Here is a 23451-nt window from a genome sequence, read left to right on the forward strand (position 1 = left end):
TATGTCTTTTTCTAAAAGGGGCAGGCGCATGTAGCAGAATGGATTGTGCTGATGCAAAGCCATTTGTGAAAGGTAACCTTGAGGCCAGGGAGCTGAGCTGGAAAAGCAAGCAAGAAAGATTCCAAGGGGGAAGGAACTGTGAGAGGAGCAGTCCTGGAGGAAGTCGCCATCAGAGAATTCTGGAATGTCAAGGTTGGAAAGGTCTTTAGTGCAGGAAGTGGATTTCCACTCATGAACCAACTCCATTCAACTGGTGGTGATGGCCTGGAGCCCCTTGATGAGAAACATATAGAGACTGAGTCCAGACTCAGCGTGGTAAAGAATGTCATGGTCAATTGTTGATGTCTGCTAGGGCTTGGGAGAAGAGAACAAAGGGATATAGGACATATGTTTGTCCTCCATGTATTAATCCTCCCTTCTCATTTTACAGACAGTATAAATGAAGCCCGGAGTTGAGAATCAATTGGTCCAAAGCCACATAGCCAGCTAGTGGCAGACTGGATCCTGGAACTCAGGCATTTCTCTTTCTGTCATGCGACAGAAAAGACATAATCAGAAAAGAGAGCTTTTCTTGAAGGGGGAGTATGTATAATTCCCTATCAGAAAGGTGAGGCAAATGAGCACTGAGCCAGGATATGGAAAACTTAAGCTCCCTCACTAGCACTGTTGGAAAAAACAGCCTCTCGGGGATTCAGTTTCCTTACCTGGAAATAGGCAGGGAAGGTGGATTAAATGCTCTCAAAGGGATGTTTCATGATCCCATGATACTTAGAGTAACTGTGGAGACATCTTACAAATTGGTCCAGCTGTGGAATGGGATACACATGGGCACTGGACTGTGCTTCAGCACTCCAGTACGGTGGACAGCTCCCTATTGCAGTATTTGTTTTTGATGGCGGTCAGGGGCTGGGAAAAGGTACCAACCAGTCCTACATCCCATTGTCAAGAGGCCTCAAACAGGAACTTGGGTCCCATGTAGGATGTTCTCTCATGCTTCAAGACAAAGCCCAGTCAGAGCATGACTGAGGAGTTAGCTGGCCTCACAGATCCCACTTAACCTCTCCTCTCCTTGTTTATCCTGTTGCCTTGGGAACAAGAGTTTGCTCCAGGCACAGACTGGGAAAGGAGTGAAATTTCAGGTGACAACTGAGCCCCCTCTCTTCTCCTTCCCTCATGCCTTGTTTTTTTGAACTGTGATCCTTTACCCAGTTCAATGAACCATGTCTGGGCGCTTTTTATGCCTAAATATAGAGCAAGGCCCCATGGGGAGAGATAGATGAGCAAAGATCTGGTCCTCTCCCTAATGAGTTTCCTATAACTCCAAATGAGACAGACCTGCACAACTAGAAATACAAGGGAGAGGGGGATAAGGCCGAAACAAAGGAAAATAATCTCCAGAGGGAGATGAAATGTCTCTGGACTTTGGGGGAAAGGTCATTACTCCGTCTTCCTCATTCATCACACTCATCGGAAGTCTCCACAGCAGCGATAGCATGCTCCATACATGACTGCTTTGAGGGCAGACACTGAGTTTATAACCTGCTGTCTTTTCAGATAGCCAACCACAAAATTTTGCCTGTATTAGGTATTTTGAGAGAGAGAGAGAAAAAAAAAAAGCATTTTTTTTCCCTACTGGATTCTACACATTATTTGATGATAGGGGCCATCTCCAGCGAATTTCTGATGCCAGGTCTTAGGGACAGACAGACATGGGTTTGGTATTAAACCGCACTGGCTGTGTGACCTTGGGTAGGTTATTGAAACTCTCAGGATGAGCTTTCCACTCTGGCAAATGGAGACCACAGCACTAACTTCGGGATTATTAGCTGAATTCAACACCCAGCCGCACCCTTGTCCACTTAGTACCTACTGAGGGGTCTTAGCCTGAGCATCACTCAGCAAAGGTTGTAGAATGTCAAGGGAAGATGTTGATAACTTCATCCCCTGTGAGTGGACAATAGTTCTGCCTCTGCTCATACCACTTCAGGGTTTTCTTTTGGGAGCACATTGAGTTTGGGTGTCTCTGTTTAAACTGATTTAAAAAAGTTGTTGCTCCTTTTAGACACGGAGAGCCATTTAGGAAGGTGGTTTAGATGTGGAAGGGGGGCTTCTTGGAACCAAAAGTGCTGACGAACCTGGTTTGGGGGAGCACCACTGATTTACCCTGGAGCACAAGACCCTGGGGGCGGGTCCCCTAACAGGTACCTTGACACGGTGGATACTGGTCCCACTCATGCTGCTGTTCCTGTCCACGAGGAAGATAAACTCGCCATGAGTCTTCCTCAAGTTCGGCTGCACCGACTGGAGGTCAGGACAGAAGTTGAGCATGATGACAGAATGGTGGGGAATGTCCTTGTGGAGGCGTGTCCGGATGATTTCTGTCTGGAGGAGAAAGGAAAACATCTCACTTGGTATTCAAAGGGTCCAGCGCTACTCACGTGGTCTCCTATTACTCACCAAGTATTGTCAAGGTCCCGCTCACACTCTGCACGAGAGACTTTCAGGTTGACCGCACCTGGCTCTCTACTTGCTAGCTTTTCACCCTCTAGCTCTGTCACCGTCTAGCTGTGTGATCTTGAACAAGTCCCTCCTCTGGGCCTGTTTCTTCAATTTTAAAAACGAGGCACATAATGTTCCCTTCTCAGGGTGGTTTTGAGGATGAACTGAGCTGGCACACAGATGGAAGGTCCTGGCACATGTGCAGGTCTTCGGTTGAGTAGCAGTTTCTTTCTCTTTCACACTCAGTGTCTGAGCTTCTTTCTGGCTTATCTTGGCTGTGACCTTGGTTTCTCTGGTTTACTGATTCTCTCCCACTGATAACTTTCTACTCTTTCTCTAAAATTTTACTTTTTGGAAAGCCTGCCCCCATCTTCCAGGTGTCCTCAATGATTTGGTTTCCTTCTCTATGAACTAAGGACAAGAGTACGTGCCTCGCCAAGTTCTATGCAATGCTTGTGAGGCCCGCTGCCCGGTAGTCATTGGCTAAATGGTAGCCACCATCCCTGTTGCGGTTTGTCATGGGCTCAGGCATTGCCCACATGCAGCTTTGTGCTTGTATCTCTGCCTCCCCTCTAGCTTCTGTGTTGCTTGAAGGTAGGTCAAGCCTGAGCTGCTTCTTTATCTCTAGGGCTTAACACAGAGCTTGGTGCAGAGGTGGGCTCGGTAAACAAAGGGAGAACAGCACCCTAGTTCTTGACCTTTTCGTGAGTTCTCTTGGCTGACATGGTTCTGAGCCTTCCTCCTGGCCGCTCCCACTCACTCTGTACCAAATTCCATTTCCTCCCTCTGCTCCATCCTGGCTGCCTCTCTCTGTCTCTTGATCTGGCTGCCTTTGGGTGGACATGTCCCTTTGTGTCTGTTTTTCAGTTTTGGTCTCTTTGAATCCCTTCCCCAACTCAGTAATGACACCATCACCCATCAGGTGTTCAAACTAAAGATGGCGGAGTTGTTGTTGCTTCCTTTCTCGCTCCTTCAGCAAAGGATTGCTAGTTCTGCGGCTAAAACACACCCTGAATGCGTGCCCTTTTCTGTCTCCACTGCCACCATCCAAGTTCAGGACACCATTATCTCTTGCCTGGGCCCTTGCCATCGCCTCTTACTGGTCCCTTTCCTCCACTTTTACTTCCCGGTGGTCCATTCTATGTAGAGCAGGCAGTGAGATCATTCTCTCCATTCTCTTGCCTAAGCAATGGCTTCCTCTCATACCCTGTGCCATGGCTTATGAAGCCCCCAGGGCCTGACCAGCGCGCCTGTCCATCTCATCTTCGCCCACTACCCCCATTTCACTCATACAGCTACCTGTTTCCCAAACGTGTCACCACTATCCTGCTTCCTGTTCTTCACTGTCCACCAGGTCTCATTCTCAGGCAGGCTTTTTCTAGACACCTGGCTGAGCAGCAGCCAGTGCTTGCCACTCATTCCCACACCATCATGTTTTATTTCTCTCCTGGTCCCCAGCCCTCTCCAAATTAACCGTGCTCATTTGGTTACTTCTTGTCTATCTTCCTGTGCTAGAAGGTAAGCTCCATGAGGACAAGGATGTGTCATTTTTCAGTGTGGCCTCCCCCATGCCTAGAATGGAGCCTGCCATCTATTGGACACGTGGTGTTTGTTGACTGAATAAATGAGAGAGTGAATCTGTGTGGGTCTGTCTACCACTGACCTGTGTGTGCAAGTTTTCTTTTTTCTTTTTTTCTTTTCTCTATTTGTCTCTGCTTCTCACTGCATCGCCATCTTTCCTACATGGTTATCTTTCTGTGCCATTTGCTCCCTCTTTGCTAAATCACAGTTTTGACAGCTTGTCCCTCCCACTCTTCCTGATTGACATTTGCCTTCTTGCTGCCCGCCTCCCTCCTTGGCAAAGGATCACGTTCTCTGTCCCGCGTGGAGCTCCCTTGCCAGAACCACGACCAGCCTGGCTCTTTCGATGACAGAGCCCAAGGCAGTAACAGCCACATCAGCCTCTCAGAGCGTGGGGGCCCCTGGCTCAGGATTCTCTAATGGCTCCTCAAGATGCCATTATCTAATTATAATAAACTCATCACTTCGTAGCAGCTTCAGGCTGGTGGCTGTCATTCCTGGAGCTCATGAGACTACAGGGTATTTGCATAACCAACCCAAGGTGGCAAACGAATTCTCATTCGCTTCAGTGGTCCCAGAGCTAATTGATTTAAGGTTTGGTAGGCAGGGGACCCAGTCCCAGCCGGGGAGGCCCATGGCTCCCTCCAACCGCGCTGTCCACCTGCTGAAATTCTCAGAGCTCAGTACACAGCTAGCATTGCCACCCCCACTCTGAGGACCTGGCTCAGCCTCTTCTCCCTACTGACTCATCTGGGTGAGGGGGCACTTCTGCGAGAGGTGTTTCCAGTGGGGTCGCTAACAGGGCAGTGATGTGATGGGCACTGAGCCAACTACACCTTCCCTTTGTCATCCTCCCCACTCCCACCAGGCAGATGATTCCAGAGGGACCTCTAACAGTCGGGGTGAGCAGTAAGCTGCCTACATGTGTTTCTGTATGCTCCTCCGTTGCCTCATCCTCTGCCAGCCTAAATCCAGCATCATTGCCCTGCGGATTGAGTCTAAGTCCTCAGCTTCGATGCCACCAAAGTCAAATCCCAAGAGAATGGTCTTCCCCATTCCCTAGCTCATAGTTACTTTGGGGTGCTAAACCCCAGTTTTGTTTTTTTATCAAACAAGCCAAGAGAATAAAAAGAAGTGGGTCGCCATTCTTAAAGGTATCTTGGCCTTGAGGACCCAGCTTGGTGTGTAGGGTCATGAACAGGAGGCGACAGCCGGTACAATTTGTGGTCATCTGCTGAGCCTCTTAGCATTTCTTCCCCACGCGGCCCCTCAGTGTAGGGTCTCTGGTGCTTCAGCTTCGTGGAGGAGAGGACAGGCAGAGGGGCACGATCTTTGTTAGGCTTTCCCTTCCCTGTCTTTACTGTCTATGTAATAGCCACCAAGGACCCAGAGGAAGGAACAGCAAGAGACCCATTCAACAGGTGGGAAAACAGAGGCCTAGGAGTAAAGAAAGAGCTGGGAGTGCACCAGCTGTAGGGTGCCCCTGGGGGGGGGGAGGGTAATACATGGGGAAGCACCAGCTGAGAATTTTACCTGGCTTAGGTACCTTGGTACCTTATGTACCTGGCTTAGGCACTAGACAGTGTCCTGGCAGGCAGCGTGAAGACAGCATTGGGTGACTGCTATCTCTGAGAGCCATTTGCCTCTGCCCTGCAGTGCCCTGGCCCTTTGTTGTCCCCCCCACCCCGACCACCACCACCAAGGGAAACACTGACGAGGACCTGCCACCAACCTGCTGCGTGACCTCAGGCAGGTCCCTGCCCCAGCTCATTCTCCTCAGTGAAGCTCAAGTCCCCAGGGCCACCCTGGCTCTGCCACCCCTGGCCCTCTCCCTCAGCCACCCTCACCTTGCGCTCTGCACTGCAGTCCTTCTTCATCCCTCTAATGAAGTCTGCCCTTCCCTTCAGGTGCTGCTCAAATTCTCCCACGGTCATGTCCCCTTTCTCCGTCAGGACGTGTGGCATGTGGGGCTCTGCAGGGATGAGATCAACTCTTGGCACGTGCCCAGGTGTGAGGGTGATGCCAGGGGCCTCGGCTCAGGGGCGAATCCTCACAGTGGGGAGGGCTCTTAGAAGGAAGAGGGGTACAGAAGCCCTGGCTGCCCGAAGCAGGGTGGGGCCACAGGAAGACTCCTCAGCTGGGAGGCAGAAGTGCCTGGTGGCCATGGCTGACCTCTGGCCCCTCTCTGGCCTCAGTTTACCCATCTGTAAAATGAGAGAGGGACTGGCTGCTATGATATTTTCAGGCCCTGACACTCTAATGAATTCTTAGAGACAGAAGAGTTGTTCCCTGAGAGGTCAGAGCTGCCAGGGCTTCCCTGAGCTTGTGTTTCAAAGATCCTCTGCTCCGCTGGCCTACGGACAAAGTGCCTCAGTGGGTGCATGAGACCCTGGGGCCTCTGGGGCTAGGACTGGGGCGGGAGACACTCAATTCCACCAGCTGGAGCCAAGTTTCCTAGGAGGCTGGTCTCCTCTCCTCTGCCACGCAGCCCTACCCTTTCCCTGGCTGACCACTGGGCAAGGGGCCACCTGTCTGTACCCCATGGGCTCAGCACCTCCTCCCTCCCTCAGGCTTCCCAGGGTCCCCCCTCCCCCCGGGGCATGATACCGCTGGGGTGGATGAGGATCTCCACGGGCCTGTCGAAGGTGTGCCTGTTGGCCAAGGTGATGATTATGCTCTTGGCCGAGCGTGCAGACGGGGCGGCGTCAGCTCGAATCTCGTGGGTGGGACTCTCCACCCCTGCGTGGCACAGAAGGGTGGGGTAGGCTCAGGAGCCCTGAGAGAGACAGGGCCTTTGTGGGGGACACTAAGATGCAAGCCAGAGGTGACACTCCTGCCCATGAGGAGCGCCTGACCTGCTCGGTAGCCATGGACAGGTTTCCTCAGTTTCCCCATCTGCAAAGTGGGGACCCAATGGCGGGGAGTCAAAGAAATTGCCTCTCATGGAGGTGCATAAAGATAGAAGATGCTCAGCGCTCGATCGGTGGGCACGCCATAAACACCTCTCAGGCTGGATGTCATACTGCTCTGATAACACACTTGTTGGCAAAAAAACCAAAAAAACAAAAAAACACATCCTAAAGCCTTGAGTGGGTTGGAGAGGGAAATTGTCTCAGAGTTGGGAACTCAGAGTTGGGAACGATGACTCCCAACTCTGGCTGCATGTTGGAACAGCCTGGGGCCTTCTAAATAGCCCAAACCCAAGACATGGCCCAGACCAAGGGCCCCCGAAGCTCGGGTGGGAGATGGGTGGCAGGATTCTGGAAGGTCCCTGGTGATTCCGCTGTGCAAGCTGAGAAGCAGGAAGCAACTCTAATGAATGCCTCAGGGCTGAACTGCGGGGAGGGGACCATGTACACCCCCAGGAAGCCATGGCGGTGGGTGGACAGCCTTGAAGGCTCATTGGGAGGGGCCCGTCTTTGGTTGTATGCTGGGGAGCAGGAAATGGGAGCCCGTACAGCTATGATGTCCTCCATCCAGGCTGTCACATTTCCCACCCTCCCCTCACTCTCTGTCCTGGGCAGCTTTGGGCCTGAAGCCCTCCCCAGCCCGGGTCTCACGTCGTCCTGGTGCACACCTGGGCCTGGGCAGCTCCCTCTCACCTGCGAGCAGGCAGGGCCCACGGATCTCCAGCTGGAAGTTGAACTCGTATTCCATGGGGTTGGACACATCCATGTCCAGAAGAGTTGCCAGGCTCAGCTTGTTACAGGAGTCCAGGGCCTGGCCGCCGAAGCAATGCCTGTCTTTGCTAGGAAGGGGATGGAAAGGAGGAGGAGGAGGAGGAAGAGAAGGAGAAGGAGAAGGAGGAGGAGGAGGAGGAGGAGGAGGAGGAGGAGGAGGAGGAGGAGGAAGAGAAAGACCGCAGCCAGGACCAAGACAGAAGGGGAGGGGAGTGCATTGTGAGAGGACATGGAGAGGACGGTGAGTCCCAGGCAGCCCCGCTCCCCTGCAGCCCAGCCTGAAAGGGGGCTGAGGAGCTTCCTCCCACCCCAGACCCTTACTCTCCCATTCAACCTGATCCTGGGAGAGCCTGCATTCAGACACAGGCACCGAGACCCTGGAGGGCTGGGCCAGGGGCCAGCCTCAGAGCTCCACATTGCTCTCACCAGAATCCTCTGGAAAAAGCCTCTTGGCCCCCCTCTCCCCATCTCCCACAGGGGGAAATGGAGGCTCAGCAAGATGAGGCAACTAGCCCCAACATTCCCACAGTCAGGACTTCACAGTGAGCATCCTCACCAGTCTGTCTGGCTCCTGTCTGACTATATCACAGCCCTTCTCCAACTCCTGCTCTGTGTCTGGGAGCTGGGAGCCCTCGAATAAGCCTTGGTTTTCTCATCCATTAAATGGGGTAATAATGACATTGTTGTTTTTCATGAGCGTCTGCTGATCGCTCAAGTTTCTGGCTCTCTTTCCGTATCGTCTCTCACCATGTCTGTCATCCTGGTCCCTCTCCTGTTCTCCCCATGGGCACAGCCTCTAAGGTCTTTGATGTATGTCCTTAAGGGCACATATACATGGTAGCATTTGGATGTGAATGCACTTTAAACTGAAAAGATTCTATTCTATTATGAATCTCATTCATTACTTCCATTATTATTTAATTTTTTAAAAAAATATGTTTTTATTGATTTTTAGATAGAGAGGAAGGGAGAGGGAGAGAGAGATAGAAATATCCACGAGAGAGACACATCCATCAGCTGCCTCCTGCACACCACCTACAGGTGATCGAGCCAGCAAACTGGGCATGGGCTCTGACCAGGAATCAAACCCGGGACCTGTTGGTCCATGGGACGGCATTCAATCCACTGAGCCAGACCAGCTGGGCCATTACTTCCCTTTTTTTCACTCAAAACTGTTTCACTCTGTACAAGTGTGTCAACCAAAGTCATTGCTGCCGACCTGGTACCTGTCAGATACATCAGGGCACACACTGTATCGTGTGAGTACTTTATATTGTACTCATTTGCTCCTGCTTCCACCTCATGTCCATGGGCACCACCACCATGAGGACCCTCATCTGAGTCCCCTTTTTGAACTATGAAAGGATTTCTCTGGGATCCCTGGGTCAAAGGGCACACACGGAGTGCTCCAAGACTGCTCTCCATGGTGCTGCTCCAGATTCCACTTTCACCAGCACCGCACATGTCTCCTCGCCTCATCCTCACCAATATTGGGTGTTATCTATTTGTCTCTCTCTGAGCAACTTTGAGGCTCATCGAGATTTGATGCAGGTCTCTCCCATGAACACCTCTGCTCACTCTACCTGCTGGGATGGGCAGGAACAGGCTTCCTGGGGCCACCTCTGGGGCCTCTTGTTCCTTGACCTGCCAAAGTTCCTTGACCTCTGCCGGGTCCTGCCTCTCAAATGCACAAAGCTTGGCGCCTATGGCAGTACTTACAAAGGTAACGTACAACCTGGTGTTCCCTGGGCTGAGGCTGGAGCTTCAGCCTAGAACTTCTCTGCTGTGGCATAAGTGTTCTCAACCTTGGCTTCAAGGTCCTACACGATCTGACTGCATGCCAGCCCTCTGACCACTCTCCTTCACTCTCCCCCCTGCTACAGCTATACTAGCCTGCCTGCCTCCTCACACACACCAAGCCTGCTGCCTCAGGGCCTTTTCCTCTGCTGTTCTCCCCTGCAGGAGTGCTCAATCTACATCGCCCTCACCCTCCAGGTCTCAGCTGAAATATCACTCCTCAGAGAAGCTTGGCCTGGCCCAGGACCCCTGGGTTGGGTTGCTCTTCTATCTATCTATCTATCTATCTATCTATCTATCTATCTATCTATCATCTATTTTAATCCTCACCTGAGGATATTTTTCCATTGATTTTTAGAGAGAGAAGAAGAGAGAGGGAAAGACAGAGATAAATATTTTGTGAGAGGAACACAACGATTGGTTGCCTCCTGTACGTGTCCCAACCAGGGCTTGGGCCAGGGAGAAGCCTGCAACCGAGATACATGCCCTTGACCAGAATCAAACTCGGGACCCTTCAGTCCACAGACCCTTCTGTCCACTGAGCCAAACCAGCTAGGGTGGGTCCCTCTTTTATACTCTTAGCCCAATGAATGTCTCTTTCCTTGTACTTTTCACATAATTAACTATTCATGCAAGTGCACCAGTGGTTCCACAGTAGTGGTGTTATCTATTGGGTAATGATCTCTCTCACCAAGTTCTAAAAAGGCAGGATCTGTGATGATTTTGGATCCCTAACACTCAACTCAGTGCCTTAAGTGCGTGAAAGAATAAAGCCTGAAAATTCGAATCCCAAAGTGTCCACATTCCAGAACATCTGGCCAGTGCCATTCCATGAAATCAGGAAGATCCCGATGCTCTAAGAGTGAGCGGGCAGGAGCCATTGTCCCGGGGGTGGCCTCTGTGGACTAAAGGGGATGGCCTCTAGCGCTGAGCCTCACCTTCAACTCCATCTCCATCACCCTCCACGCCCTGCCTTCACCTGACAGATTCCCCGCTGCCCACCTGAGACTCTGGTCCGTGTGCCCTTGTCCGGGCAGGGGTCCTTACCCTTGGGCCTGTTGGCTGGAGGTGTCACTGCTCTCTGTGCAGAACTGGGGCACTGTTGGGGCACAGACAGCAGGCAGCAGGACCCGCATGGCTCCGCTGGGCAGCGTCGGGAGCTCTGAGGAGGTGCTGATGAAGACCTTGACATTCTCCATCGGGGCGATTGACCCCAGGTTGACCACGAAGAGGATCCGCTCCAAATCCTCATCCAATGCCACCTTTCCCAGGGGGCAGGGAGGAGAGCCGGCAGAAACCCCCTCTCGCAGGATGTTACCTAAGCGCCAGGCCTGGGGTCAGCCACTGCATACATTATCGCTACCGCCCCCTACGGTAGGTCTGAGCAGCCCATTTTGCTGATGGGAAACAGGCTCAGCATAGGGGTGTGACTTGGCCAAGTTCTTCAGCAAATTACTAACTCGTTGAACCGGGATCTGAACCTGCATGGGTCTGACACCAGGCCCGTGTACTTGTACCCCACTGGGATTGGGATCCTTGGACCACAAAACCCCCTCAGAGAGACTCGTCTCCAGCCGCAGACTCTACATCCCCACAGAAATCACATTCACGCATACCCCACCTTGGGATCCGTGCTTTTGCTCTTGCTCTGTCCTTTCAGTTGTAAGCCCTCCTCCCCACTACTTCTCCAGTCTGACCCCCCATCTATCCAACCCCTCCAGGAACCCCTCCATGAACACCTACCTCCCTGGCCCCCAGTCCGTACCCCTCGTTCCCTCCTCTGACATTATCCAGACCTCTTTGGGCACAGCCACCTCCCACCTGCTCTCATGGCCACTGGTAGGCACATCCTAGCTATCCTTCCAAAGTTTGCATCTTGCACGTGGTAAGTGCTCATTAAAATATTCTTGAATGTCTTAATGATCAGACGAACAAACATCACTTCAATCATAGATCCAATAGTAATGATCTCTTACATCATATGATACTTGGTCTGGATTCTAGCCTTGTCTCAAACATGTGGAGGGGAGCAAAGGAGGGAAAGAATGGGAGACATCTATGATGGGCTTGGACCAGTCCCTGACCCTCTCTGAGCCTCAGAACAGCAATTTGACTACTTAGTCTATCCTCTGCATACATGCTCTCTGTTGAGCTTTGGTGTGTATAAGTATTAGCTTCATTTTATGGATAATTTTAAAAAATATATATATTTTATTGATTTTGTACGAAGAGGAAGGGAGAGAGATAGAGAGTTTGAAACATCGATGAGAGAGAGTCATCGATCAGCTGCCTCTGGCACACCCCCTACTGGGGATATGCCCGCAACCAAGGTACATGCCCTTGACCGGAATCGAACCCGGGACCCTTCCGTCCCCAAGCCGATGCTCTATCCATTGAGCCAAACCGATCTTGGCTTTATGGATAATTTTTATTTTTTATCTGAGCTCACACCACTTGCAAGGACCAGAACAGGGAGTCAAACCCTGGTGTGACTCATTCTACAACCTCTGAGCTTAAATGACATGCTGTTCTGTTCTGTAAAGCCTGCTGTTGAATCCTCTGGTCCTCACCATGCTTTCTAGACAAGAAGAGGGGAGATTGCCTCTGTTTACAGATAGTAAGGAGAGGGTCAGTGACACATGGGATTCCTGACTCCTACTTTAATGCTCTCTCTGCCCTATGTCATTGCTACCCTTTCAGCCTGCCCGAGACTTCAGCCGGGCCCAGATCCAGCCATAGCCCTTCTGGCCTCCTTACCTGTGACAGTTGTGTTTCGAAGGTGGGTGGCATTGAAGTGGCCACCCTCCATCTTGGCTTTGTCCTTGATCTGTACCGTTACAACCCGGTCAGCAATGACTGCCTCGAAGCCAATCACCGTAGTGTACTCATCCAGCGGGTACACGAAGAGGCCTGCCGGGGCAGGACCAAGCGTCACAGGGAAGGAACCCAAACCTAGGTTGGTGCTCACTGCCATTTGGAGGGTGCCAGGAGGACTTGGGCTGGGACCTCAGGGCTCTGCACTCAGGCCCGGCACTCTGTGAGCACAGGGCTCCTGGAAAAGGGACAGCAGCTCCCCTGTCCCAGCCAACTCTTACTCCACAGGCATGTGAGGCCAGGGTGGCCGGGGCTTCTGACTTTTGGAGAGAGAGTAAGAATCTGGATTTTATGTGACCTGCTGTGTGGGCCAAATGACACACATGTGTGTGGTGAGTTTGCGATTCTTGGCTCCCAGGAGCTGGGGCGTGGGAGGAAGTAAACAGGGTTTGGATCTGGGCCCTGCTGCCTCTCCTAGCCTGGTGGCCTTGGACAAGATGTTCAGTTTCTCTGGTCAGCCTCACAGCCCCATCTGTAAAATGGGGATAATACAGCCCAACGTGTAGGGTCATCATGAAAATGGAAAAATAGCCATTTATGAAGCTACGTGTCCACATTTTTATACCTTGGTGCTTCTCAGCCTTTAAGAGCACACAAGTCATGGGTGGGGAGGTATGTCTTGTAAAAATGCAGATTTTCACTCAGTAGTTCTGGGGTGGGGCCTAGATCTGCCATGGATCCATGGCGTGGGGACCACAGGGAAGATCAAGGTTGGATCTCATTTAATCTGCCCACCAACACGGGAGCAGCACATGCTGGGCCCATAGTGAGCCCTTCCTAAACCCCTGCTTCCCTTCCCCCTGCGCCTCAGTTTTCTCATCCATAAAATGGGGGACTTGGTCTTTTCGCATGTAGAAAGCCAAGGGGCTGTCCCCAAGTTATTCAGTAATTTAGCCTCCTGGGTCCCCAGTAGGTCCCCTTTTAAGCCACCCTCTCCAGGATCTCTTCAACAGGGTCACTGTCTGCCAGGCGATTTCAGAGGGGATCAACTGGGGGTGAGAGGGAACCTTATCCTGGACAAGCCAGCACGGAGCCCTCCCAGTAGGGAACTCCCTTCCTGAAGTGGAAAGAGAGGCATTTGATTTACAAATGACTCCTCCAGGCAGACATCTGTCCACAGTCCTGGCTGCCCCACCCAATGACTCCTATTCACAGGCTGTTTTTATTCCACGCTGTTCTTCTGCACTCAAGACCTCATCTGCTCCTCCCCACACCCCGCCGGACAGGCAAAGGGGCTTCCTGCTTCTGAGAAGACAGTGGCTTCTCCAGAGTCACAGGGACCAGAGCCACATCTGGGGCTGGCAACTTCTGACTTCCACTGAGTCTCGAGGCCCCTCCCACCATGAGGTTCCCGGAGGAAGGGGAGGCTGGCCATTGGAGGCAGGTGGGCGGGCCTTGTGGGACCTAAATAGCACTGGGCCAGCTGGCAGGGCTGAGCCCAAACCTGGGCTCAAATCCTGACCTGACTTGCTACCAGCTTTGAGGCCTGCTGGGCGGAAATGATACCCCCATTTTACAGTTGAGGAAACTGAGACTCGGAGAGGGCCCAGGCCTTGCCCAATGTCCACCGGCTGCCCTGTTGGGTTGGGGATTCACTATGGAGGAGGGATCCTTACCCTGGAAAGACTGGGCTTCCAGGTTGCCATAGGTGAGGGACGCAGTCAGACCCAGGGCGTAACCACTGACGAAGGAGGTGACGTCAGAAGCAGTGAGGGGCAGGGCTGCCCCTGTCATCCGGTTCAGCAGACCCGGCATCCTGCTGGCTACTCAGCCTTCAGGGTCTGTGGGAGACAGGAAGCGCAGGAGGTGAGAGCGGCTCCCCTCCCCCACCAACCCAGTTCTCTCACTTCAGACCCCACAGGCAGTTGGAGCCTCATCCTCTTCCCTTTCCCCAAGCACTTCCCCGTTGGTGACCCCCGAGAATGCTGAACTAGCAGAGAAGTGGTGACTCCGCTTCTTCCCATTGCACAGTGGAGAAACTGAGGTTTGAAGACAGGGACCCGCCTGGATTTGCTCGGTGGGCTGGTGCCCAGGCAGGGCTGGAGCCCATCAGAGCCCCGTCCAGCCTGGAATTCTCCCAGCAGACAATGTCCCCCTGGCCTGACCCACCTCTGTCAGCCCCATCGCCTCTGATGCTTCCTTTGCAAAAGGAGGGGATGGAATAGCTCATCAAGGCCGTCCTCCTCAGATTTCAGTAAATCTGCCCCCTGTGTCCTCAGTGCTGCTTGAAGGAATAAGAGAATGGATGACCGTCCTCATTCCAACATGAAAGATTTCTGAGCACTTCGTAGGGCGTGTATCCATTCTCTGTTGGGCTCCTGAGACCCCCCTGGAGGACCACTGCCCCTTGTGGGGTGGGGTGGAGTGGGAGGTGAAGTCAAACAAAGATGTGGAATATACGTCGGAGGGCAGACTCTCTCTGGGTTTTCTTTTCCGAGCCAGGGGAAGCTACCATGGGCTGGTGGCCTATTTGCAAGGCTGTTCAATGAGTGCCGACTACTCTGCCTTTTCTCAAAGACAGAACTCTTCCCTCCAGCTCCCCTCAGGTCCCACCAGGATCCTCGCCCCCTCTGCCACGCCCGGCAGTGTCTTTTTAATTATGTTCTCTTTTGTGGCTCAGGCCCAGACAGCTCTCAGCCTGGCTTATCTCCCGCAGGCTGACTGACGGCAGCAGGAAGATAAGGAGCAGACAGGGGAGCTGCTGGATCCTCAGCTGCCTTCTCTGGGGGTTCTCTGTCCTGGTGGCCTCAGCAAAGCCTGGCTATTGGCAGGGTCAGAACAAGAGGGGGTGTTCATTTCCTGAATCTCACCTCGAGCCACCTACCCTTCCACCCTCCTCCCTCCTCCTGCTTCACTCCTGGCCCTAATGCTGATTGGGGAATGCAGCTGCAGGCAATGAGCATCCGGATGTGGATATGGGGTGAACTTGGATGTAAGGTTCAGTCCATCTTGGGGTGGAGTGTTGCCCCTTATCCTTAAGGGCAACTTATCCAACCCAGTCTTTTCCTCCTACCCCTGGTCCACATGCCAGGTTTCCTGGGGAGTGTCCCTCAGCTGGGGAGTGGTGCTTGGATGAGTGGTGTTGATAATACAGGGCAAAGGCCCTGAGAACCGGCCCCTTAACAACATCATCCCTCTTGGGAGGGTGAATTTGAAATTCTTTGGGGCCTAATTCATGCATATTTTCATCAATCCGTCTAGCATGGAAAAGCACTGACTACCTTCCAGGCCCTAAATTTGCCTCTGGGCATGAAAGACAAGACAGCTCTGTCCTTAAGGAGCTTACAGTTTAGCTGCAGAGGAGATTGTGGAGTGGGGGAAGAATTGTCAGAGCAGCTGAAATTTGTTGACCATTAAACACTTGCCTGGCTAGAAGGAAGAGAGAAAACAGAGAGGGGACTGAGTGGGTTGGGAGGAAGGAGGGGTAGGGTCAGGGGGTGGAGGGGCTACTAGAGGCCTTAGAGCAGCCATGGGGAGAACTGGGGAGAAAAGAGGAGTCTTTAGAAGAGGTGCCCTGATTTACAAACTGGGCCCCATTCAATATTCTTTAAGAGCCAAAAGGAAAGCTTTGAATGACGTGGGGTGTCGGACTGTTGTTTCGTTGAATGAAATGATGTGCTGAGCCTGAGCCCTGAGCGTGCTGCACAGGTTCTAGGAGGTTCTCGTGTTAAATACCAAGACTGTTTCTGAATGGTCTAGAACTTGTGAATCCCAAATGATCGCTGTCCTTCAGACAGGCCTCGTTGGACCCAAACTCAGATTTGAATCCTGGTGGATAACTTACTGCCTCACTCACTCACCTTGAGTCATTTAATTCCTGAATGCCAGTCCCCTCATCTATAAACCTGGGTGAGGGCAGGGGCCACTGGCTTCCATCTCACGGGCACCGTGAAGACTCAATTGAATTAAACGTGTAAAGTACCCAGCACAGTGTCTGCCATGGAGTAGGTGCTCAGTAAATATTTATAAAATAATAAAATAAAAAAAGGAATGGATGTCAGCAACCTCCCTGAACAGGTCAGGTTCTTCCCCATCCTCGAGCCTTTTACAGGATGACTGTTGCCTTCCTCTACTGTACAAAGTCCTGTTCACCATGCAAGGCCCAGTTCCACTGTCACTTCCTCCATGAAGCCTCCCCTGATACCCCAGTCCGTCAGACACACCCTCCTAGGGCTTCCACAGCCTGTGAGCACTTGTCTGTCACATCCCACATCATGAAGCTCTGTAACCGCCCTTCTACTGCAGCTTGTCTCCCCCACTGGCCAGGGCTGTGAGCTCCGTGAGGGCAGCAGGCCCACCCCTTCTTCTTGGCCCATGTCCCAGCGTCCTGAACAGGGCACAGCTCAGAGGAGGGACTCTCAATCAGGGCACCTTCCAGAGCCTAATGTTTCACAATCCTCGCCAATGCTCATGCCCACTTTCACTTTACAGGTAGGGCAACTGACGTGCAGAGAAGAGCTGCGCCCAGCATTACACAGCTGGTGAGTAGCCAGGCTCCATGAGGCAGGAAGCAGCTTCCTCCAAAGCTGGTCCTTGTCCTTCTCCAGGTGCTTCCCAGTCTTTGCTGAGCACAGGAGAGAGTGATGGAAGGGAGGAGCGAGGAGGGGCGGGAGATGAGGTGGCGGGAGAACCAGGAGCCTGGGGAACTCGGGTTGCGGGTCTTAGGGACACGGGGCTTCCTGATTGCACCCTGAGCTCACTTAGCCCCCACCCACTCTCCAACTCCAGAAGAGGCCACTGGCCAGGCCTGTGGTCTGGGGTGCAGTTTGGGCCCTGCCACTGCCTGGGGTGCAGTGTTCTAGGCTGAGAACGAAGACTGGACCAGCAGGTACCTGCAGCAGGTGTGGTGTGACCCGATTTAGATGCAATAAAGGACATGCAGGAAAGGGAGCCGGGAAAACCGAGTGCTGGGGCCCCGCCTCTCTCTAGTCATCATGCCAGCGGAGGGGAATGCCTGCATCAGGGCTTCTGGGGACAAGAAGAGGGCCTCCCCCTCCCCCCTTGCCAGGGACTATTTGCTTCAGAAAGAGATTGGAAAGGGGTAAACTTGCCTGGTCCCTGTATCTAGAGTGCTGCCTGGCGTCAGAGTCCCTGATGGCCACTTCCCGGTAGTCTTGGGTCAGTTATTTGGCTGGGCTCTGCCACTTGCATATTGTGTGACCTTGAACAAGCCACTTAACCTCTTTGTGCCTTGGTTTCCACATCTGTAAAATGGGACCAAGATGGTGCCCAGTTCCTAGGAAACTGAGAGGATAAAGGAGAGAATGCCTGCTGAATGAGGGGGCAGGAGCCGGGCGGATCCTGATGGGCTGAGGGCTTCTCTTCTCTGCCTTCTTCCAGAGGCCCTCCCTTCCTGGCCGTGAGACCCCTGTGCAGGCTGCCAGGTCAGCAGAGCTGGGAAGATCCCTGGTTCTCTTCCAAAGTATCAGTAACCCTCTGATTCTGCCCTTGGAGATGGAATCTGCCTCATCCTCTTTCACCCCCAGTTCAGTGTTGTCCAAGAGACAGTATGGCAGACTCCTCCCTCCCCTGGAGACCTCTCACCCCCATCCTGTCCAGATCCCCCAGATTGTACCCACAGAGTTGGGGGGCTGAGTGGGCTCAGCCAGGCCTGGACCAGATGCAGGCTGAGCCCACCAAGCAATTCTGGCTCATTTACTCTGATGCTCTGCCCTCTTACCTTGGGCTAGGGGTCCTCATCCTTTTCCCTGTCGCCGACCCTACTAGAAGTCCACGCTATCACGCCCCCACTGGGAGCCTGCTCGCCAAGGACTGTTCACTCACTGACCTGTACCAGCATTCACATTAAAATGGGGGCAGGATCTCTGGATCCAGTCTGATGGCCTGATTGTTCCAGGCTTCTAGAATCCTGAGATTCTCACATTCTGGTTCCTTCTTCCAAAGCTCTTCCCCTTGGGCCCATATGAAGCTGACATAGCAGACAAATCCATGTTCCTGATGCCCCCTGACCCCATGCTCCAGCCAGTCAAGACCACTTGTTCTTTCTCCAGACAAGCCTAGCTTCCCTGCTTCCATATCTCTCTTGATGCTGCTGGCTCTGCCAGGAATGCCACCCCGACTCCAAAACCCCTCTCTGGAGCAGCTCTTATCCATCCTTCAAGGCCTAGCTCAAATGCCACCAACTCCTTGGAGCCTTCTCGGAGTCCCGTGCTAGGTACGATTGCCCCCACTAGCACAGTTGGCAGCTCTTAGGTCAGCCATCTCATTATCCATGTGTGGTATGTCCATTCAACAGTATATGGGGCACCTACTGTGTGCCAGTGCCAGACACTTGCTAGGCCAGGTCACAGAGGTCAACAGATGGACAAGGACCTGGCCCCCAGGCCTTGTATTGGTCCTATTCCCCACCACCCAGCTAGGCTGTCCGCTCCTAGAACTCCAGACCAGAGCTCTGTTTCTCTGCTGTCTGGTCCATAGCTGGTGCTTAACAATGAACTGAATGGATGAATGGCCTGGCCTCACTTGCTGGATGAATGGACGAGTGGGTGAATGGAGGAATGAATAGGCTGGGATGCGTCAGGGATGGGAATAGGCCTTGGCTATGGGTTCAGTTAAAGAATCTAGTAGTGGGCAAAATGCCTCTATGTCAGCCAAAGCCTATAGGATTCCATCCCAGAGATAGCTGTAGTCTCCTTTTGGCTGGGGAACTGGGGGAGGGGGGGGTGATCAGAACAGAAAATGCCCAGGTCCCTCTGTTTTTAGTGTGGCCACACGGCCTGAGACACCTGGAGGCCAGCCAGTGGGGACATGGAGGACAGTCAGCCCAAGCCACTCCTGGCTTCAGAGGTAGCTGGGACCCACTGAAGGAGGGAGAAAGAGCCACATCCAACTTTGAAAACTCCAGATATTGAAGGGCTGTCTGTGGGGTTTCTGAAGAGACACTTTGCTGTATAACATTGAGGAGAAGGCGGTTTAAATACACATAAATGGTGCTGGCTGGTAGGTGGACGAATGTGGGTTCCCTGGGGTGCAATGAGGTTCCAGTGCCAGAGTCTCTGCCCTCTGAGGGTCCCTGAGAAACGAGCCCCCCACCGCTGGGAAAACTGGACTCCATTTACACAAGCTCAGCTTACACCCACCTTTCCAGGGGTACATTCGCTAGATGAGGTCCCCGGCTGAGCCGCCAGCATCCCTGTGGCCCCATTGAAAGGCACTAAACCAGTGGTCAGCAAACTCATTAGTCCACAGAGCCAAATATCAACAGTACGACGACTGAAATTTCTTTTGAGAGCCCAATTTTTAAAGTTTAAACTATATAGGTAGATACATTTTTATTAACTTAATTGGGGTACTCCTAAGCTGGGCTTTGCTAAAAACTCAAGGGGCCAAAGAGCCGCATGTGGCTCGCAAGCCGCAGTTTGCCAACTACTGCACTAAATGGTTCTCTATGTGGCATGGCCTGGTCCGCATCTCCAGCCCGCCTCTCCCTGATGCTGAGGAGCTGGAGGGATGATGGTGCAAAGGGAGGGCTATTGAGGAATCCAGCCTGTAGCCTTCCCCTTCCAGAGGGCTCCCTTGCACTGGGGCTCCTAGGGAACCAGAGGCCCGTGCACCATGCCCTCCTGGACACTGAGTGGCACAATGACAGACTAGGAAGCGGATTCCTGCTCCTGCGACCTGCCTTGCCTCCTTCGTAACCAACACTTTCTCTATGGAAAACCTCTGAAACTCAGTTTTTCCCTCTGCATAATGGGCACATAAAGTGGTAGTTTCCCTCCCACGGCTATCGTATTGGTTACTCGGGAGGTACTGTGTGTGAAGTGCTGGCCCCAGTGCCTCTGTTTGGCATGGCCCATGCCCCCTTTCCAATCTGGCTGGACTGAGGACACTCGTGTGGCCATAAGAAAGCTAAGTCAGCATGGCCAGTGATTGCTCAGGACATGTAGTCAGAGGCAATCAGCCGGGGAGTGCTAAGGGAGACCCATTCACACAGCAGACAGGACAACTTGAACCTGAGCAGGAGCCCAGGGGCAGAGTCCCAGACGAGCCGCTGACCTAAAGCCCCTGGGTGCCTCTCCCACTGCCCGTGTCCCTGCAGGATGGTCCCTTGTCCTGTGGAACCGCAATCAGCACTGTGAGTGGTAAGGAGAGGCCACCGGCCGGTGCAGGTGCTCGCTCCGAGCTGAACACAAGGAAAGAAACGGGGAGGCACAGAAGTGCCACTTCCCTCCGGGCCCAGGTCACCGTCACTCACAGTTCACTCCACCAGGGAGCAAGCCCCTGGCCACTGGCCGGCGTCCCTCCTGGGAGGTTCCTCTGGCCAGGACCGGAGGCTGGTCTTCCACAAACGCCAAGTTCCCCGGGGCTGGGAGGATGACCAGAACCCCAGCCACCAGCCCAGGAGCCTCGGCCTACCTCACGACGACAGAAAAGCAGCGAGTCTGTGGGCCACTCCTCAGGGCACAGTGCCCACCCACCTCACCTTGGGTCCGAACTCATCACGGAGCGGGCAGGATTGGTAAGAGCCAAAGCACTGTCCCTGGAGAGAGAAGCCACCCGAGGCCCGGCAACGAGGGGACTGCATGCCACTGCCACGCCAGGCCCTGGGGAGCCTGCCTGGCCACCTCCAGATCAAGTTCAATCTCCAAAGGCCTGCAGAGGGGCATGTGTGTGCTCACATGGGCACAGATACAGGGCATCCCACACAGGCACCCCTAAACATGTCCGTGCATTCACACATGTCCTCCTTACCATCTCATGGGGCTCACCCCATGCATGTCACCACCTCCGGGGACACACCCCTACACACACATGCCCGGCACTTTCCAAGCACTCAGTGACCCCCCCTCCTGTCCAGCGGACCACGGGAGCCTCCGTGCCCTCTGCCCTCCACCCGGAGCGGAGGCCTGGGGTTCCCGGTGCCCTCTGAGCCCCTGCCCCGCTGCCGCGTACTGGCTGGGCTCAGGCAGCGGATCCCAGGAAGCAGGCTCCCGAGCCGCCAGCGTGGAAGAGAGGAAGAGCGCTCTGCCTCCTCCAAGTCTTCTTCCGAAAAGGCACGCAAGGAAGGAGACTAGGAACAGAGAAGGGGGTGCCTGTTGCTCTTGGGGGGCGGGGGGAGGAGCGCGGGGAGCAGGTGAGCCCCTGCCCCCCGGCCTCTGTCTGCCGCTGAGGGTGGGCGGCCCCGCTGCGCTGCAGGGCGGATCGCAGAGGGAGTCCAGGGAGGAAACTGTTGCGGCGGCTGCGGGAGCTGTGATGACGGGACTCCAGCCGGGGCTTGACGTGTTAGCAGACGCCACTGCTGCACTGCGGTGGTCCCCTCGCCCGCCCGCCTGCCCCTCCCTCCTCCGGAGGACCCCCCTCCCTCCCGGAGCCCCGCTTACCTGCTGGGAGCCAGGGGACTCGGGGCTCTGAGGAGGGCGCTGGGCCAGCCAGCGGCTTTGGGGGCAGTCACACGCTGGGCACCGGGAGGGCAGCGGCACGAGCCAGTCAGCCAGGGGTGAGCAGCCTGAGAGCTCCCGACCGCCCGGGGCCCTGGAGGATGAATGAGAGATGGGGGACTGGGAAGTGGTGGAAACAGGTGGTAGGAAGGGGGATAGAGAAAGGAGGGAGGGAGAGAGGGATGAAGGGAGGGAGGGAGGGAGGGAGAGAGAGAGAGAGAGAGAGAGAGAGAGAGAGAGAGAGAGAGAGAGAGAGAGAGAGAGAGAGGGAGAGACTGGAGAAGGAGAAGGAGATGCAGAGAGAATCACACAGAAAAGACAGACACAGAGAGGGGAGGGGGGCAGAGAGAGAGAGAGAGAATTCGAGCAGCAACATGTGGTCGTGTTAGCTCTCACTTCTAATGCTGGAGCACCCGAGCCGTCTTCTGCTGATCCATCTCTCCATGAGTGCGAGCACACAAAGTACACACACTCACATACGCACATGCCCACTGACACACAGATCCGCCATACATACCCCTTCCCCTGCACACACACACACACACACACACACACACTCGGGACAGCCCAGCTCCGGCCCCGCATCCTCACACAGGCTGCGCCAACCCTTACCTTGCCCCAGAAGCAACACGTGTCTGGGCCAATAGTCCTTCTGTCCGGAGTGCCAGCAGCTGCCTCCCTCACCCAGAGCTGCTGGAGGGGGCACCTAGGGCTCGGCACCCAAGCCTGGCAGCCCGCTTGATCAATGCCCACATTGCGATGGCTGTTTAGGTGGCCTGCAGGAAGCAGAGCCATTTGTTTTGTCAGCGCGTAACCATGACAATCACCCCATGCGCACACGCTGGTGCTACTCTCCCCTCACTCCACCCCTCCCCCTTCCTCCCCAGCACAGGAGAAAGCAGGAGGCCACTTAGTAGCCTCTGCTAATTCCTGCTGGGGCTAATGGCGAGGACCGGCCAGTGCTAACGGGGCTGTGGGCAGCTCCTGCCCGGGAAATGGAGCCCCGTGAACGGCCTGCCCGGCCCTGGGGACCCTCTGCATGGGCCCAGAGCCAAGCTGGTCTTCTCTGCATCTCCTTGTCCCCTGGTCAGTCCACACTAGGGCCAAAGGTACAAGCTGTCAATCCATTCTTCCCCTCCCCCCAGGGCCGTGATGCGGCCAAGCAGATGGCTCTGCCCCTATCTGGGCATGGGCAGGCTAGCTCCTGGGACCTTTGGTCATGTCTGTCCGGCCTTAGCATCCCCAAGTCATCCCCTCCTGCCTGGGTCATGCCAAAGCCACAAGGGAAATGTCAAGGCTTTTAGGTGGAGCTCTGGGAGGCATCAGACCAGAAGCCTGGCCTCTGGATCCTATGTTGGGCAGCCCACAGAGCCAGAGGGTTATTAGTCTGGTCAAGGACAAGTGGATCTAGGCGCCAGGTGGGACTGTGAAACCTCACTTTGGAGTCTAGCGTTAAAGGGTCCCCAGTAGAGAGGGTAGGTGCCCCGGAAGCCCAGGGCAGAGCTAGTGATCACACACCTACGCATCTCATTTAATCCTTATAAAACCCCCAATTTTATAGAGAACCCGCAGATTGAGAGGGGGGATGGCTTGCCCAAGGCCATTCAGCAAGGAGGTGGCAG

General features: G+C 54.0%; 1 protein-coding gene across 1 annotated transcript in view; it reads right to left on the minus strand.

Annotated features, from left to right (window-relative positions):
- Positions 1 to 21876, minus strand: part of VWA5B1 (von Willebrand factor A domain containing 5B1) — a gene marked incomplete at its 3' end in the record, with an annotated part of 45660 nt that extends 23784 nt beyond the window's left edge. The window contains exons 1-8 of the mRNA XM_084874834.1: positions 21773 to 21876; positions 14048 to 14212; positions 12315 to 12467; positions 10605 to 10875; positions 7683 to 7828; positions 6688 to 6819; positions 5928 to 6052; positions 2206 to 2382 (exon numbers count right to left, since the gene is read on the minus strand). Coding sequence (XP_084730960.1) covers positions 2206 to 2382; positions 5928 to 6052; positions 6688 to 6819; positions 7683 to 7828; positions 10605 to 10875; positions 12315 to 12467; positions 14048 to 14186 — 1143 coding nt within the window. The 5' untranslated portion in view covers positions 14187 to 14212; positions 21773 to 21876. The remainder of the gene's footprint in view (positions 1 to 2205; positions 2383 to 5927; positions 6053 to 6687; positions 6820 to 7682; positions 7829 to 10604; positions 10876 to 12314; positions 12468 to 14047; positions 14213 to 21772) is intronic.
- Between the last annotated feature and the right edge of the window lie 1575 nt (positions 21877 to 23451).

Source organism: Pipistrellus hanaki (genome assembly GCF_964339955.1).
Source record: "Pipistrellus hanaki genome assembly, chromosome: 2".
Taxonomy (NCBI): Eukaryota; Metazoa; Chordata; class Mammalia; order Chiroptera; family Vespertilionidae; genus Pipistrellus; species Pipistrellus hanaki.